Source organism: Camelus dromedarius, chromosome 34 (genome assembly GCF_036321535.1).
Source record: "Camelus dromedarius isolate mCamDro1 chromosome 34, mCamDro1.pat, whole genome shotgun sequence".
In the NCBI taxonomy this organism is placed as follows: Eukaryota; Metazoa; Chordata; class Mammalia; order Artiodactyla; family Camelidae; genus Camelus; species Camelus dromedarius.
In genome coordinates, this window is record NC_087469.1 from 3,094,328 (window position 1) to 3,113,455 (window position 19,128).

General features: G+C 37.8%; 1 protein-coding gene across 7 annotated transcripts in view; it reads left to right on the forward strand.

Moving 5' to 3' along the window:
* Positions 1 to 19,128, forward strand: part of FDX1 (ferredoxin 1) — a 130,765-nt gene that overhangs the window by 48,559 nt on the left and 63,078 nt on the right. For all 7 annotated transcript variants that reach the window (XM_064482027.1, XM_064482021.1, XM_064482022.1 and 4 more), the window contains 2 exons: positions 244 to 368; positions 17,533 to 17,662. In XM_064482027.1, the coding sequence (XP_064338097.1) occupies positions 244 to 368; positions 17,533 to 17,662 (255 nt within the window). The remainder of the gene's footprint in view (positions 1 to 243; positions 369 to 17,532; positions 17,663 to 19,128) is intronic.

Below are 19,128 nucleotides of genomic sequence, written 5' to 3' on the forward strand. Positions count from 1 at the left end.
TGTGTAAATATACCACATCGTCTGTATCCAGTCATCTGTCGATGGACGTTTAGGCTGTTTCCATGTCTTGGCTATTGTAAATAGTGCTGCTATGAACATTGGTGTGCAGGTGTCTTTTTGAAGTAGGGTTCCTTCTGGATATATGCCCAGGAGCGGGATTACTGGTCACTCTACCAGTTCTTAAAACAGTTAAAGTACGTTTTGAAATTACTGAAAATAATAAAGGACTGCTTCCTTTTCCAGCTCAGAAGATAAAGTAACAGTCCACTTTATAAACCGCGACGGTGAAACATTAACAACCAAAGGAAAAGTTGGTGACTCTCTACTGGATGTTGTGGTTGAAAATAATCTGGATATTGATGGTTTTGGTGAGTTTGGAACATTCCTTAAAACTTATAAGTGGAACTATCAAATAAATACGTTTCAACTTTTTTTTTTTGAAGAATTTTAACCCATATAGCTTGCTAAGTAAAATATTAAAATTAGGATGTGTTAGTGTTATAGTCTCACTTACAGAGAGTAAGAGTGATACTATGTTTCTATCCTTGGAACATTTAATTAGCTGTGTGCCCAAAATTCCCTTGCCTCATTACTTTATTGATTATGTTTGTGTTGCAAAGCTGGGAGTAGCAGGTGGAGTTGAAAGATAACAGGTTAGTGATAATAAATGTCTTATCACAGTGGAGTAGTTAAATAGTTTTAACTTAAGCCTTTTTTAAAAAAAATTTTTATTTTGAAATAATCTTAGACTTACAGAAAAGTTACTAAAATACTATAGAGAGTTCCTGAAAATCTTCACTCAGTTTCCCCTACTTGTAACAGTTTTTATAACTATAGTACAATAATTAAAACCCAGAAATTAACATTGATTCAACAACTTAAAAACTACAGATTTATAGAATTTTTCTAGCTTTCCTGCTCGTGTCTCTGTTTTGGGATTCAATCCAGGATCCCGCATTGCAGATAGTTACCATATCTTCTTAGTCTCCTTCAGTCTGTGACATTTCCTCAGTCCAGTTTTTCATGGCTTCGATACTTTTGAAAAGTGCTGATAAGTTATTCTGTAAAATGTTCCTCAGTTTGAGTTTGACTGGTTGGTGTTTTGTTTTTTTTTTTTTTTTTTTTTTTTCAGTTTTTGCATATGCGTTTTTTTGTTTTAAGGGAATTTTATTTTGCTTACTACTTTTATTTCATTTTTATTAAGTTATAGTTGACATACTGTATTAGTTTCAGGTGTACAACATAATGGTTTGATATTTCTGTATATTGCAAAGTGATCACCGTGGTAATCACCACGGTTAGCACCATGGTTAGCAGCCATCACCATAAGTAGTCTTAAATGTCATCTCACCTTCGTACCAGGGTAGTTAGTCTACCTCTTACTAGAGAAGGAAGTGTTTTGTTTAGGAAGTTTTCTCTTCTAGGCTTCTCACCATATTCCTTAATCACTCACACAAAGCCTATCTTAGAGCCCAGAGGTACTTTGTATATCAGTTGCCAGTTTTGCTCAAGCACTCTCTCTGTCTAGAATGGTGATTCTCAAAGATGGTTCCATCAGTGTCACTTGGGAAATGCACACTCTCAGGCCCCGTTCCAGACCTACTGAATCCGGAAGTCTGGGGTAGGGCCCAGAAATGTGTGTTTTAACAAGCCCTCCATGCTATTTCGATGCCCGTTGGAGTCTGAGAACCACTGGTCTGCAGTGAGGTCCACGGAGCGTAGCTGACAGTGCTTCTTCCAAGGCGCGGTTCACGGTGCACTTTGAAGGACTGTTTGAGGTCAGAACTATGTCTCCTCCTCTGTTTTCCTATGATATAATAAATATTCTTCTCTATGTTAATGCTCATCTCAGTTTTCCTTTTTAAAGAGAAAATCCCTCTCCTCTGTTAGATTGTGAGATTTTGGAAGGCTCTTATCACTCAGGTAACCTCACAGAGCAGACTTTGTCCAGAGCTGGCGCTCAGTAATATTTGCTGAATTTCTGAATCTAATGTCAGTTTCAGGGATAACTAACACAGCTGCCATTTGAGTGCAGGCTTCATCCCAGCATATGTTACCTGTTACTGTAACAACTCTAAGAGGTAGATTTTTTTTCTTTTAACTTCTATTTTATAGATGAAGAAACTAAGGTCGGAGAAGTTAATGTTCCTTTGGTCATACATATAGCAAATGAGAAGGTTAACATTAAAACCTAAGTCTCACTCCTCAGCCTCTGCTTTTTCCTTTATGCTATATTCTCTAAGAAGCGTCTTTCCTTTGTGGACGCTTGTTACAGAAATTAGGTGATGAAATAGTCAATACAGTTTTAGTTTAAGAGTTTTTTTAGTCTAACGTAGTGCTCACCTGAGTGATAACCCAGAGAGTTTCAGAATCTCTGAAGAATTTTAAAATGAAGATACTTTTAAAAATTCAGACATCTGTGTTACGTCCTTGATGGTTCAGGGAGTGAGGGAAGTTGTGCAGGTATCCTTTTAAGAAGCTCCATGTGATTCAGATCCATGCTGTGTTAAGAATGACTAGGGAAAAGAACCCATTGATAATTTATATATAATGTGTATTCTGTAAAATTTGTATGTAATTGATCTCCCTCACGAGTTCATATTCATAAAGCAACACTTTTAACTAAGCTTCGTTTCTCTGAGTTACTCTCTCACAGATGAAAAGTAATACATTGCACAGTAGTTGAGAATAGACTCTGGAATCAGACAAATTATGGTTCATAACCCAGCATTGAGGGTTATGAGGCCTGGAGCCAGTGACTTTGCCTCTGTATGCCTCAATTTTCTCTTCTATAAAATAGGACAGTAATAGTTCTAACCTCATAAGGTTGTTAAAGATTAAACGGGGTATTGGAAGTGAAGTGCTTAGCACAATGGCCGTGCTGGGAAGAACAGTAGGATTTGTGGCATTTTAACTTGGCCTACTCTCCTCCTCCTCCCCCCAGTTCAGCAGCAGCCTTGAAAACGAGCAGCCTTGTGGCCACTGGAGGGACAGACTGGGTTAGAGTTCCTCGGGAAGTCGCATCTCCAGAATGTCATCACTTGTCTTGCAGCTTCCCAGAAAAGCTGCATTCCAGGGAGTTGTTAGTGGATCCGCCTCAGAGGTTGCTCTGTCTGGAGGCTCTACCCCCAGGACTTGTGTCTGAAATAATTACCTGCAGTTGTTTAACACTGTGCTGCCCGAGGCTGTGACACTGCTTGGGGCAAAAAAGAGCCTGGCCAAAGATCTGGGGAACGAGGTGTCCCTAGTGTGCTTTGAAATACTTCGGGACCTTGAAGGCCATGCACACGTGTAGGACTGTGCTTGTACCCTGAAAAGACCTGACAGGGCCGGGTCTCTCATCTCTGTCTGACTTTGAGGTCTCATGCAGGTGAAGGCCAAGACTGCTTGAGCATGAAGGTGTGCCTAATCACATACTGAGTTCCTCTGCAAGCAGTAGAAGACTTATGGTTCAGAGTACTGAAGGAAACCTCTGTCCTTTCATCTCACTGACCACTAAGCTCAATGAGCAGAGACATTGGTGGCCACACACTGCAGGGAATACAGACTTAAGAGAATTAGTCTGGGAAAGTCACTAGAGAAATAACAGCAACCAAAAGCCAGTAACGACAAACCCAGGGGAGAGGGTGGTGATCCTGATTTCCAGAGTTGCCATACTGTATTATTCAAAATGTCCACTTTGCAATAAAAAAATTCAAGACACCCAGAGAAACAGGAAAGTATGGCCCATACTCAGGAAAAAAAAAAGCAGTCAATAGAAACTGTCTCCAGGGAGGCCCAGGTGTTAGACTTACTGGACAAAGATGTTAAGTCAGCTATTGCAAAAGTCGCGAGAACTGGAGGAGAGTAGGTGGAGATGTTCTTTGGCCTCTGTGCATCAGTGCAGTGGACTCTGTCACCACTCTGAGTGACGACACATGAAAAAAATACTGAACGTTGTTCCTGCCCTTGTGAAGGCTGATCTTGGTGTTCTGGGAAGGCCAGCATGGAGGCTGTGATCTGCTTGACCTGGTTCTATAGTTTTCTCCACAGATTCAATCTCAGTTTTAGGAAAAGACACGTATAGTAGGCTCTTCACTGCAGAGATGCTGGTAATATCAAACGTTTGAAAAGCTAATGCCCGTCAATGGAGGACTGATACAGTCGTACAATGCGGTTCTGTATGGCTGTGTTAAAAAAAAAAAAAAAAAAAAGGAAAAAAGTATCTGGAAGGCATCTTAAAAACAACCATCAGTGGTTACCTGTTGGTAGGAGGTGGGCAGGAGGGAGACCTCCGTTATAAAACTTTCCATCCTTTTTGATTTTTGAACAATGTGAAGGCATTACCCATTTGTAAATGTATTTAAGAAAAAAATTGAAGGAGACAACCTGCATGTCTAACAAATAGGAATTGTTTATCTGTGATGCGTTTTTAAGTTGCAGTATGCATCCCTTACAAAAATCATGTTCACAATGGATTTGTAATAACTTAAGTGGATACCTATAAGTGAAGAACACAGTGTATTTACTTTTAGTTCCTTTCAATTTTTTAGAAAGAATTGAAAAAATATTAGATGTTTGATTTTGATTGTTTCTTCTTGATCTGATTGTGAGTTTTTCATCTTTGTGTTGCTTTTCTCTATATTTTAACTTTGTATAGTGACTTACAACCTTAATACCCTGTGACTTTGAGTAAGTTACTGACCTTCCCTGTGCTTTCATTATCCTGAGATGAAGATAATAATAGTACTTACCTCACTGAGCTTTTATAGGAGTTAAATTACATCTTCAGAACAGTGTCTGACACTAGGAAGCGCTTTAAGTATTTGCATTAGTCTGTTTTATTGTATAAAAATAATTTGCACAGTGATACCACTTTGCACCCATTAGGATGGCTATTGTCCAAAAAAATGGAAAATCACAGATGTTGGCAAGGAGGAGGAGAAACTGGAGCCCTGGGTCATTGCTGCTGGGAATGTAAAATGGTGCAGCTGCTGTGGACACCAGTAAGGCGGTTCCTCCAGAAGTTAAATGTAGATTTGCCATGTGATCCAGCAGTTCCTCTCCTGGGTTTTTACCCAAAGAACTGAAAGCAGGGACTCGGGCAGATACTTGTGTACCCATGTTCACAGCAGCATTGTCCACAGTAGCCAGAAGGGAGACACAACTCAAGTGTCTATCAGTAGTTGAATGGAAAAGCCCAATAGAGTGTACCCACACAATGGAATTTTATTTAGCCATAAAGAGGAATGAAATTCTGACACGTGCTGCGATGTGGATGAATGCTGGAAATGTTATGAAAGTGAAATACACCAAAGGACAGACACTGTTTGCTTCCAGTTACGTGAGGTTCCTAGAAGAGGCAAATTCATAGAAACGGAGAGTAGAAAAGAAGTTACCAGGGATTGGAAGGAGGGAAGAATGGGGAGTTAGTGTTTAAGGGGTACACGGTGTCTGTTTGGGATGATAAATTTCCGGAAATAGATAGTGGTGATGGTTACACAACATTATGAATGTACTTAATGCCACTGAATTGTACACTTAAAAATAGCTGAAGTAGTAGGTTTTATATTATGTATATTTTACTACAATAAAAAGATTAGGATAAAACTATAAATATGGAAAGTAGCATTGTTATCTGATTAAAAATCAGCACATTTATTATAGAAAATTTTGGAAAATTTAAAAAGCATGTAACATAAAAATCATCCATTCTAGTCTGCATAACCACTAATAACATTTCTGTGCTTTTTAAAGCCTATATTGTGGTTACATTTTATGCAAACATGAATTACATTAAATAAGGGCAATATAAAAATGTCAAAGTTTATTATGTACAACTTTTGAAATTGTGTGAAGCTATGCACAGTTTTAAAATGTGAGGAGATTCGCTTAGTTTTAAAGCTGACGGTTGTGAATTATGAACTGTGTTTGCACTAACGCCATATAGTGGAGTTGCTTTAGCTGATAAATAGATTAATATTCCCTGATCTTTGACAGGAGCAGGTGAACCATGTTGTTTGTGTGCATTGAAACTTGTGATTCCTACGCTGCTGAAAAAATTTACATCTTAATATCCCACAACAGCGTCAAATAAACTTTTAAGTGATGGTGTAGTGCTGAAATGCAGCCCCAGGTCGGTCACTTTGGAGTGCAGGTTATAGATGACATAGCCCTCTGCAGGGAGTTACACATCCACCCCGACCCTCGGTGCTGTTAATTCAGGAGTGGCTAGTGTTCAGGCACAAGCGCTTAGAAAATACAGTTTTAAAAAAGAGGAATATTTTTAAGTTCACAAAAGTTTCTTGGGCAAAGGTGTTAAAAACTAAGACTGGTGACATGGTTGGAGGCGCAGCGCTGAGGAGTGGTCTTCAGTCCGCAGGGGCTGACGCTTGGCTGTGCCGGGCTGCTGGGCACGTGAATGTGATCCACGCCTCGGCCCTGCCCCCGTTTGCATTTATTTCTATGAGAAGGTGTTTCAACTTGAGCTCTGCCCAAGCCTGAAGCTGGAGAGTGCCTTTTATTCTCCCTCCTTGCCTGTTCTCTACCTTGTTCCATCAGCAGCCTCGGTTGGTTAGCGTGTCTCCGGTGTGTCCTAGTGTCTCCGTCCTGCAGTCACTACCTGGGGCTGCCGCGCTACTGTGTGCCTGGCCCTGCCCTGCTCTGCTGCTGCTCTTGAGCCCAGCAGCTGGGTGACTCTTGATTAAAAACCACGGATAAACTTCCCCTTTCGTTTGGAATAAAATGTGCATTCCTTACCGAGCCTGAAAGGCTCTGCATTATCTGGCCCCATCTGCCCCTCCCCTCCCCCCATCGCTCATTGTTCTTTCTCGCACTTTAGCCCCACTGGCGTTTTATCAAGAGCTGAACTCATCCAGAGTTTCTGGCTTTGAGACTTTGTACACACTTTGCATTTTTTTCTGCCAGGGACACTTCCCTCACTCCATCCTGACAATCTTGCGCGTGATGCTTGTCATCCGTGTCATCTCGGTGTGCATTCCTTCCTTAGCAGGGCTTTTCCCAACCACCCAGCCCAAACTAGGATTCCTGTCATTGCCCTGAACCTGTTACTCTCTGTCACAGCATCCTGTTCGTTCCTTTCAATGCGTTCGTCAGTCTTACTAATTGTAGATTTCTTTGTTTACTTGTGCATCTTTCTCCCAAGGCCTTGTGATGAAGAATGAAACCATTCTTGTTTTATTCCTCATTGTGTGTGAAGTAAAGGAATGAATGGATAAATGAATAAAAAGGGACAGTTTTAAGTTTTGGAGGCAACAAATGTATAAACATTCCTATTTCCAGCTTTTAGAATTAATATGGATCATTTGGATGATCTTTAGGGTGTATTATAGTATTCTGTCGCTAGGGGGCAGTTACACCTCTCTAATCCAGTTTACCTAACATCTCAGGCTTACTTTGTTTTTTTCCCTAAACACTACCTATTCTCTTCATGTGGTTGTTCTGAGGGCAGTTACTTATGTTGGGTGATCCTGATAATGGTCGTAAAATCTCTGTTTATTCCTGTCATGTTTATTGACTCCCTACTAATACAATGTATATCTCACTCTGCTGGATCAAGCTTTACTCTAGAAAATTAGCTTTTATATTTGTATGTAGTTTCTTATTTTTAATATATAATATTCCCACACAGCTGTGGTCTGGAGTTTTGTTTGGGAAAGGGGTTAGGCAGTCTGTCTTGTAAGCATCATTATAGACCTACAGATTATCTTAGTATAAGTTACACCCATGTGTATGCGTGCACACGCATGGAACAGTTTCTTCCTGATGGAAAACTCTCAAATTATGTGGCAAGAAAGGAGCAATAGTCTGCAGAAGGCTTACTTTCTCTGGAAATTAATTAATTAATACTTTCTAAGCATTTGTGCAAAAGCTTAGTATTAGTCTTGCTTATGAAAAAATACCTCAGTCCAGAAGAGTTTTTTTCATCAACCTTGAAATAAGCCAGTAACCTTGCCTTCCTTATTCTTAATGTAATTTTAAAGTATACAAATTTGAAATCTTGCAGATTAACAGGATTAAGGTTCTTAATCTAGCAAAATCAGAAGTACAGTAAAACCAAAACTTATCAAGAATCCCGTAATTTCAAGGTGGCAGGCTGTGTGAATTATAAATTTTATATTCGTTTCATTACCTTTCACAATTGTAAACAAATACCTGTCAGCCTTTGTCAGTATCGTGTGAGCCGTGCTGTTTAGAGACGTCTGATGTCTATGTGATTTGTTGACTGTAGTGCAGGTATTTTAAACTGTGGTTATAATTTAATATCATTTTAAAAGCCTATAACAGTTTCAGCCAAGCATTCATTAAGTGCTAATGCTGAAAAATACATCTGAAACTGAGTAATTTTGGAAGAGACGTTAAATGTGACAATGCTACAAAGAAAGCCAAAAACCTGTCATGAGTTGTATTACTATTAATTTAGGAGAAAGAACACTGAATTATTAGTCAGAATGCCAGCAAAATTAGGGCAGCACTAAACTGTACGTACCTGTAAGTTCGTGCAATTGTGTAACTAGGCAAGGATGAAGGGGGAAATGCTGGCACTGGGGGCTAGTATCAGTGTGGCTGTAATGTTTCCCCAGGTCGGTCAGGTTGTCATCTGTGCTCAGGTTTGGCATATTTTTGATTATTTGACAGGTAAATAATCTTATAACTACAAATAAAGGTAATAATAATGTCAAAAGTTTTAACTTCAAATGTTTGTCCTACCTAAGTATATGTTACAACAAAAATATGTTTATAGATTTATGAGCTATAGGAACCCATCTTCCTACTTTACATTTTGTCTCATTGAGAAAATAACTCCTGAATTAAGAGATTTCAACAATTTTTAAAATCTTTGAGAGTGCATTCCTGTGTGTATGTGCACATATACACAGATACACATATGTATACATGTATACACATTTGCCCCATTCATTTACTCTTTCATAACCAACCACTTATAAAAACACCGAAAGCTGTTAGTGGTCAGTGTTGCTTTGGGGCTGTGTATAAGCATAAGTCACATAACTTCTGCATTTTCAATCCCCATCTCTCCTACTAGCAGATATAATCTGCTATTATATCAGTGTACCCATATTTTGATTAGCTATCAGTTTTGGATCAAAGGTCCTGTGTTGTTGTTGCTTTTGTGTCCTTTTTCCTTTTTTTAAGTTGCCTCCCCCTGCTTGTGTTGTGTCGCTGTGTATGTGATAAGCCTAAAGACCAGCAGACACTCCTCATTTTGGGGGTAGGTTTTGTTCACCAAATCCATTTTCTGGTCAGCCACTTGGCATTTGGAATTTGTTTCACCAAGGAATACTTGGTGGCTAAATTTTCAGCTCAACCACAGAATCTATTTCTTCAAAACTTAATCACCATTTATAGCCTGATTTCTATGGAAAATGCATTGCAGCTTCTCCCTTCTGGTACCAGATCAAGAACTCCTTAACTCCTGGGCCACCCTGCTGCCCACACACACACCCCACATGCACAGTAGGGTGTGACTCCAGAGGCAGGGCAGGCACAGGGAAATTTGTTTTGAGTGATGAACCTGTTCAGTATCCTGATTGTGGTGGTGGTTATGCAGACCTGCACATGTGTTAGGATTCATAGACTTGTATATCAAAAGGACCAAAGTCAGATAGATGCTTTATAATTGGGGGCTTCCTCTAACTACAAGACCAGGAAACTAATAAGTTGGAGGAAATAGCCATCATGAAATCATGAGAGGAGAGGAAAAAACAGAAAAGGAGTCACTTTTTCTTAAAGCTTTCTTTTTCAGTTTTAGACTCTTTTAAAATCTTTTTTCCTCCTAAATACTTTTCCAGAGACATGTCTTCACTATGTTCTAAAATTCTTCTCTTTTGTATAGACCATACAGTTTAAATGTAAAACAATGCAAAACAAAACAAAACAACAACCTCCCCAAATTGATCAGATTGTCTTCTTATTTTGGAGTTTTGCATGATTGTTTCTTTTTGCAAGTGCTCCCCATAGGATCTTGTAAATCTTTGCTGCAGACTTTTTTCTGTAATGATACTTGTACCACAGTATGACCATATGCTTCTGTGGTTCAGTGATAGCCCTCTTATACAGGCTGAGTTGATGTTATTTTGAGTCTGAAAGTTTCTATTATATGTGAGTTTCTTCATAGTACAAAGAATAAGAAAAGCATACCTGTTGACAACCTGTGGTAGAAAAAGTTTGAAAGGAACTGTTGAAAAACAAGGGATCGTGGTTGTGGTGCATTTATGTAAAGAATAAATATGAGACTAGAATGTATAGGAGGAATTTGCATGTAGGAACCAAAAGTTAATTTTCTGTACATATTCAACATTTGTCAAATGTTTATTAGGATGCTCTCTTCAGCTCTGAGCTTGGCAACTTAAGCAAGATGTGGAAACAGTTGGCAAGGTTCCTGGGAGGAGGAATGGAAAGTATTAGAGACTGACAATAAAGCCTGTAAGGGAGGTTAAAAGAATTGAAATTTCCCAGGGAAGAGAGAGTGTAAGCACGTGAGGGACTGGAACACTGATGCTAACTCTTCATTTAGACTGACCAGGTGGTACAAAAAGGGATGTCCTGAATTTTCTGGAGGGCTTTATTGGCATGTGAACTTTTCTCTTCACTCCAAGACGATTGAGGCCATATCGCACCCATCTCTTCTTCCCGGGGCTTTTCTGACATCGCTCTTTTCTGGTTCTCGCTCTGCCATTCGGGACATTTGTATTTTGACTCCTTTCCTAGGAGGAGGGGGTCTCTCCTTGGCTCTCAGCTTCGTATCCTTTTCCCCTCTTTTCCCCTCCCCGTTGGTGAAATCTCATGGCTTATTGCTTCTGTCTTGTTCATCTCAAATCCATCCTTTACACAAGGCCACCAGCAAGATCCATCCAGAATAAGCCTGCCATGTCACCTTCCTACTCAGTTCTTTAGCAGCTGCCTGTAACTTCAGCAGCGCCCACTGTCTCTCCAGGGGCTGGATCTGGGCGAGGAGGGGTAGTGTGACGGTGCTCATAACCTCCCGCCAGTGTCGTCTCTGCCAACCCACCCACAGTGGGTGTGCGAGTTACCTGCCCAGTGTGTCAGGAAACAGGGAATATGGTTTTAGGACAGCTTCAGGCTCCTGAGGAGAGACCCTCCATGCCTGATCCACTTTCTGCCTCTGTGGCTCCCAGGAGCCTCATGCTGCCCTGGACTGAGTTTTGTTTTTCTTGCTTCTTCTGTTACACATGGCCTGTAGTTCGTAGGATGTGTTCTTTCAATAACAAAAATCCGAAGGAAAGTATAAGCTTTTTAAATTGGGAAGATTGCTGGAATATTTTATAAGGAGGTTTTACTTACATTTTAAGACAAAAGAAGCTGGATTTCCTGAATATTGTCCCACAGGACCTCCAGAGGGATTTGCCGTTTTAGTCTTGAGTGTGTCTGGATTGGGTATTGATGAGATAAAAATAGAGAACAAGGTTAGGATGTATTTACTGAATACTGGTGAACAAATCCATTAAGAACTCTAATGCTTCTTTGTGGAATCATAAAATATTAGGGCCAATAGGCCCACAGGGAGCATCTGTCTCAACCTCTGCTCTCACTGTGCAGATGAGAAGAAAACTGAGGCCCTGGACGCGGCAGCCAGTGTGGTGGATCCATCTGAGCCCCAATGCCTGGTCTCAGGGTTGCACTACACCAGCTCTCCTTCTGCTGCAGGGATTTTCAAACTGTCTGTCTATCTGTCTGTCTGTCTATCTATCTGCCTATCTATTTATCTGTCTATCGACCAGTTGATCTATTGATCTATCTTTTTTTAAAGCAGAGGAAGCCCACTTCCTTTTAAGTAAGATATATCCATTTACCTTTTTGTGTGAAATGCTTCAAATTTACACAAAAATAGAAAAGTAAGCTGCTTGTTCAAATAACTAGTTGGTACGGGTATATATTTCTATATTATGTAAATGTACCATATATGCATTATATGTTTATATACTTAATATTCAAGTAAGGTGACTTAAGACTATTGAGTGGCAGAAATTAGTTGTCTTCAACGTCGGGAAACTTAGCTGAGGTCACGACTCATCTCTAACTAGTTGTATGACCTTAGTATATTCTTTTAACTTCTTAGGTTTAATTCTTTTTAAAAATTATTTTCTATTTTTTAAATTAACTTTTATTTTTTATATTTATTTTTTGGGGGAGGTAATTAGGCTTATTTATTTTTATTTACTTTTTAATGGAGGTACTGGGGATTGAACCCAGGACCTTGTGCATGCTAGATATGTGCTCTACCACTGAGCTATACCCTCCCCTCTCTTAGGTTTAATTCTTACTCTCATGTTTAAAAAAAGTTGAATTACTCTGAAGTTTTATTATACCTCCCAGATAATAATAATTACCAACACTTAAATAGTGCTTACTATCTACCAGTCACAGTCATAAGTAAGTTTGTTAAGTACACCCTGGTAGGTGGTTCTTGCAACTATCATATGAGGTTGTCTAGTTACTGTTGAAGAAACTGAGGCATGGAGGGTAAAGTAGCCCAAAGGAGGTGCCATAGGTAAAGGGTAGAGCTGGGATTGAAGCAGGAAACCTTGCTCCAGAGTCCGTGCTTACGACCCCTGTATGTCACTCTGTGGTCCCACTCGTTCATCCTGTTACTGATTTGAATGAGACTTAATAAAAATGAATGTATAAGGAAGCTTCTTTTTTCTTTCTTAACCTTTTTAGAATAGTAAAATACGAATAATAAATGTTTAAGAAAGAGCAACTCTTGTTAAAATGATAAATTCATTCAGAGGGAAATTAAGAAGGTTATTGTCAATATTGACTGTAGTTCTGTTACATATTTTAAGTGGTATTTATTGACCAAGAGAATCTAAATCAAACTGAAGTTATTCCTAGGACTCTCTCATCTCTACAATTGTATAATGGCTTTAAAAATTATTAAAAAACAAACCAGAATAACTTCTTTTGATAGAATATAATCAGAACATGATTCTGGATGATTCTGTTGTGTCAGATTTTCTTCTGGATGCCATATTTTAAGAAAAGCTCAACCAGACTGAGGGAAGGGATTTAGAACTGTGTTATTAAAGAGGTATGCCCAGCCTGGAGAAGGAAGAACATTCTCAAATATATACAAATTTATTGTTTAGAAAGACTCACTAAATAAACAGTCAAACTCATAGAAACAGAGTAGAGAGTGGTTGCTGGCGGATTAGGGAGGTTGGGGCAATAGGGAGGGTTGTAAAAGGGCACAGAATTTCAGCTATAAGATGATTAAGGTCTGAGGGTCTAATGTAAATCATGGGGACTATAGTTGATAGCACTGTATTGCTAAGAGAATGGAATGTAAATGTTCTCACCAAAAATACCTACATACCTACATACATACATACATAAATGTATGCATGTTACATGTGTTAATTAGAAAGGTATCAAATCATCATGAAGGGTGCTTTAAATATCTTACAATTTTATATGTCAGTCATACCTCTAAAAAGCTGGAAAGAAAAAAAGGATTTGACTCCATGGGATAGAGTAGGTAGACAGTTACAGAGGAACAGACTTGAACTCAGTAGAAGCTGCACGTGAACTTAACCTCTGGGAAGGGGTGTTGCAGAACAGAGTAAGGTGTAGTTTGGTTGGACTAGATGACTTTTCAGTTCCCTCTTCACAGTACCCAGCATGTGACATGTGCTCAATAAGTTAACGGTTCAACTGATGACTTTTATTTTTTTTTAATTTTTTTGTTTTGTTTTGTTTTTTAACATTTTTTTTATTGAGTTCTGGTCATTTTATAATGTTGTGTCAAATTCCAGTGTAGAGCACAATTTTTCAGTTATACATGAACGTATATATATTCATTGTCAAATTTTTTTTCGCTGTGAGCTACCATAAGATCTTGTATATAGTTCCCTGTGCTATACAGTATAATCTTGTTTATCTATTCTACATTCTGAAATCACAGTCTGTCCTTTCCTACCCTCTGCCCCCTTGGCAACCACAAGTTTGTATTCTGTGTCTATGAGTCTGTTTCTGTTTTGTATTTGTACTTTTTTTTTTTTTTTTCAGATTTCACATATGACTGATCTCATATGGTATTTTTCTTTCTCTTTCTGGCTTACTTCACTTAGAATGACATTCTCCAGGAACATCCATGTTGCTGCAATTGGCGTTATGTTGTCGGTTTTTGTGGCTGAATAGTATTCCATTGTATAAATATACCACTTCTTCTTTATCCAGTCTTCTGTTGATGGACATTTAAGCTGTTTCCATGTCTTGGCTATTGTAAATAGTGCTGCTATGAACACTGGTGTGCAGGTGTCATTTTGAAGTAAGTTTCCTTCTGGATATATGCCCAGGAGTGGGATTCCTGGTTCATATGGTAAGTCTATTCCTAGTCTTCTGAGGAATCTCCATACTGTTTTTCACAGTGGCTGCACCAAGCTGCATTCCCACCAGCAGTGTAGGAGGGTTCCCTTTTCTCCACAGCCTCTCCAGCATTTGTCATTTGTGGACTTTTGAATGATGGCCATTCTGACTGGTGTGAGGTGATACCTCATTGTAGTTTTGATTTGCATTTCTTTGATAATTAATGATACTGAGCATTTTTTCATGTGCCCATTGATCATTTGTATGCCTTCCTTGGAGAATTGCTTGTTTAGGTCTTTTGCCCATTTTTGGATTGGGTTGTTTGTTTCTTTCTTATTAAGTTGTATGAGCTGCTTATATTTTCTAGAGATCAAGCCTTTATCGATTTCATTTGCAAAAATCTTCTCCCATTCCGTAGGTTGTCTTTTTGTTTTACTTACGGTTTCCTTTGCTGTGCAGAAGCTTGTTAAGTTTCATTAGTTTCCATTTGTTTATTCTTTCTTTTATTTCTATTGCTTGAGTATAGACTGTTCTAGAAGAACATTTTTGAGATGTATGTTAGATAATGTTTTGCCTATATTTTCTTCTAGGAGGTTTGTTGTATCTTATCTTATGTTTAAGTCTTTGATCCATTTTGAGTTTATTTTTGTGTGTGATGTAAGGGAGTGTTCTAGCTTCATTGATTTATACGCTGCTGTCCAGTTTTCCCAACACCATTTGCTGAAGAGACTGTCTTTATTCCGTTGTATATTCTTGCCTCCTTTGTCGAAGATTAGTTGACCAGAAGTTTGTGGGTTCATTTCTGGGCTCTCTATTCTGTTCCATTGGTCCATATGTCTGTTTTTGTACCAATACCATGCTGTTTTGATTACTGTAGCTCTATAGTATTGTCTGAAGTCTGGGAGAGTTATTCCTCCAGCCTCTTTCTTTTTCTTCAGTAATGTTTTGGCAATTCTAGGTCTTTTGTGGTTCCATATAAATTTTATTATGATTTGTTCTAATTCTGTGAAATATGTCCTGGGTAATTTGATAGGGATTGCATTAAATCTGTAGATTGCCTTGGGCAGTATAACCATTTTAACAATATTGATTTTTCCAATCCAGGAGCATGGGATATCTTTCCATTTTTTAAAGTCGTCTTTAATTTCCTTCATCAGTTTTATAGTTCTCTGTGTATAAGTCTTTCACCTCCTTGGTTAGATTTATTCCTAGGTATTTTATTACTTTGGGTGCTATTTTAAAGGGGATTGTTTCTTTACTTTCTTTTTCTGTTAATTCATCATTAGTGTAAAGAAATGCAACTGATTTTTGAACGTTAATCTTGTAACATGCTACCTTGCTGAATTCTTGGATTATTTCTAGTAGTTTTTGTGTGGACACCTTTTAGGGTTTTCTATATATATGTATATATATATAAAAATATGTCATCTGCATATAGTGACACTTTTACCTCTTCTTTTCCAGTTTGGATCCCTTTTATTTCTCTCTCTTGCCTGATTGCTGTGGCTAGGACTTATAAGACTGTTGAATAGGAGTGGTGATAGTGGGCATCCTTGTCTTGTCCCAGATTTTAGTGGGAAGCTTTTGAGTTTTTCACCATTGAGTACTATGCTGGCTGTAGGTTTATCATATATAGCTTTTATTATGTTGAGATATGGTCCCTCTGTACCCACTTTGGTGAGAGTTTTTATCATAAATGGGTGTTGAATTTTATCAAATGCTTTTTCTGCATCTATTGAGATGATCATGTGGTTTTTGCCCTTTCTCTTGTTGATGTGATACATTACATTAATTGATTCGCTTATGTTGAAGCACCCTTGTGTCCCTGGGATGAACCCTACTTGATCATGATGTATAATCTTTTTTATGTGCTGTTGGATTCATTTGCTAATATTTTGGTAAGGATTTTTGCATCTGTGTTCATCAGTGATGTTGGTCTGTAATTCTCTTTTTTGGTGGTGTCTTTACCTGGTTTTGGTATCAGGGTGATGGTGGCTTCATAGAATGAATTTGGGAGTATTCCCTCCTTTTCAATCTTCTGGAAGAGTTTGAGAAGGACAATTATTCTTTGCATGTTTGGTAGAATTACCTGGTGAAGCCATCTGGTCCTGGACTTTTATTTGTAGGTAGGGAGGTTTTTTATTGCTAATTCGATTTCATTTCTAGTGATCGGTTTGTTCAGGTGGTCAGTTTCTTCTTGGTTCAGTCTTGGTGGACTGTATGTTTCCAGAAACTTGCCCATCTCCTCTAGGTTATCCATTTTGGTTCCATATAGTTTTTCATAATATTCTCGTATGATATTCTGTATTTCAATGTTATTTGTTGTAATTTCTCCATTTTCCTTTCTTATTTTGCTTATTTGTGCTCTTTTTTATTCTTCGTAAGTTTGGCCAGAGGTTTGTTGATTTTATGTACTCTTTCAAAAAACCAGCATTTGGTCTGATTAATTTTTCTATTTTTTTTTTAATCTCTATATTATTTATTTCCTCCCTGATCTTTATTATTTCTTTTCTTCTTTTGACTTTTGGACTTTTTGCTCTTCTTTTTCTAGCTCTTTTAGCTGGTGGGTCAGATTGTTTATTTGAGATTGTTACTCTGAACTGATGACATTTAGAAATGTGGAGCAGGAGAAATATTCTTCTCTCTTTATTTTAAACCAGTGTGACTCTTAAAGTGACTTATTTGATTCTGTCCTGATTACAAGGAGAGGTTGAGAAGAAATATTTAACTTTATTTAGATGTTTGGTTGCTTTCTAATTCCTCTTATATATCATGAGGCTTCATAGATCGTATTGAGTTCTCCAGGAGAAGATAAGTAACTAGCATAGCTGCTGTATAAATTATTACTGTATATGTTTTAAATGCATTCATTTTTATGTGTATGCATGTCTCAGTTTATTAACTTGTAAGCTCTTTGATAGTAGGCTTTATTATTTTTGTGTCTCCCCTCACAGCACCTAGCCCACAATCTTTTTACAATAATAAAGTGATTTCAAACTGTGTGTATGTGTGTGTGTGTGTGTGTGTGTGTGTCCTTAATTCTCATTATTATTCAGAAAGAGTTCTGTCATTTATGTATGCTAATGTTGACTTTTAAATTTAGAAATTATGTAATGTAATTGAAACCGGCCTTGCATTGTGTCCGCTGTGGAGGGGAATGTGCTTAGTGTTTCGCTTTTGCAGGTGCGTGTGAGGGAACCTTAGCTTGCTCGACCTGTCACCTCATCTTTGAACAGCACATATTTGAGAAGTTAGAAGCAATCAGTGATGAGGAGAATGACATGCTTGATCTGGCATATGGACTAACAGACAGGTAAGATTTTAGGGCCACTTTGCCGTAATAATAATCTGGGAGGATAAAAGTTGTCTGAGTTCAGGTCTATCTGTGACCAGGACCATGTGGATAATAGTGTTATCCCAGTGTGGATGGATAGTAGTTACAAGTTTTAAATATCAAATATGTGACATTTCTCTATGTATTCTACAGTTTAACTCGTATGCAACTTTCCTTTTAACAAAAGTTGAAAAAAATTAATTGAAAGTAGTAGAAGTATAAGTTTTAGATCCTAATAATCTACTTTAGTCTATTTTTATTCCAGGAATCAATATTTATCACAGTTTAATGAGTTAGGTTTAAATTGAATGTTTTTTATGGTATTCTTGGAAGACAGATTTGATAATTGAAAGGAATTATAATGGAAAGTTTTACCTACTTGGAAGAACAGAATTTTCAAAAACAAACAGGTAATAGTACTTATGTTAGAATGAATAGCTCTATTTCTGCATGTACGTTAGAGTAAATTAATCAGAAGTTATTCTTATTAATTAATAGGTAGTCTTAAAAGTGGTAAGATTGATAGTAGCAAGTGGTATCAAGTGATAACTTATTTTTTTTAAAACTTATCTAGTCCTTTGGTTGGCGTTAGGGAAGATAGCTAGTTGATTTACTGTCTCAAGTGATAAGATAATTCGAGCTTACTTAATTAAGGTTATCTTTGGTGTTTAACTGTAATTTGATGACCTTAATGAAAAATAATTTTTTAAATTAAAAATACTAGTAATAATAATAGCTTTATTTCATGTGTATTATGGGACCACAATTTTGTTAGAACCTGAACATAAACTATCTCATCTAAGCGTCACAAAAGTTGTAAGATCCTTGGTATTTATTGTGTCTGTCATCTGCCTGTCTCCCCTTACATCTTCAGGTGTCACATTCTCTATCAACACTTCCTTTTTCTCTAAATGATTATGCACAGAATACACTCAATGGTTGTGTTAATTTGGTTCTGAGAATTGTTTCTCTCTTAATGGAAGGGGTAAATCACAGCTAACTGTTTGCCCTTTTATTCAGATGAAATTTTTAGATGCATGTAACAGATAATATTCTAAGTGGAAAGAAAGAAAAATGAGAAGGAAGGGAGAGATACATTTAGGAAAGATACTTGAATGTGAGAAGATAGAAAAGACCTATTGTAAATGTAGACTAGCCAAGAATTTTGATAATAAAATTCAGAATCTTAGAATGAGACAGTGGAAAGCAGGAAATAGCTTTTATGGTGTTTTATAGCTGGTGTTCTTAAGGAGAGACAATTTTAATAGAAATGCTTTGTGCAGAAAGAGTATGATGCTTTTCACAGGTAGGATTTAGAAAACACTGACATACTTGGGAGTGGACATAATTTTGTTCAAAAATAGTAACTGCATGTAAACTTCTATTTCTAGGGTACCTTATACTTCCAGAGAAAGAAACAAGAAAACTCAGTCTTTAGTTCATAG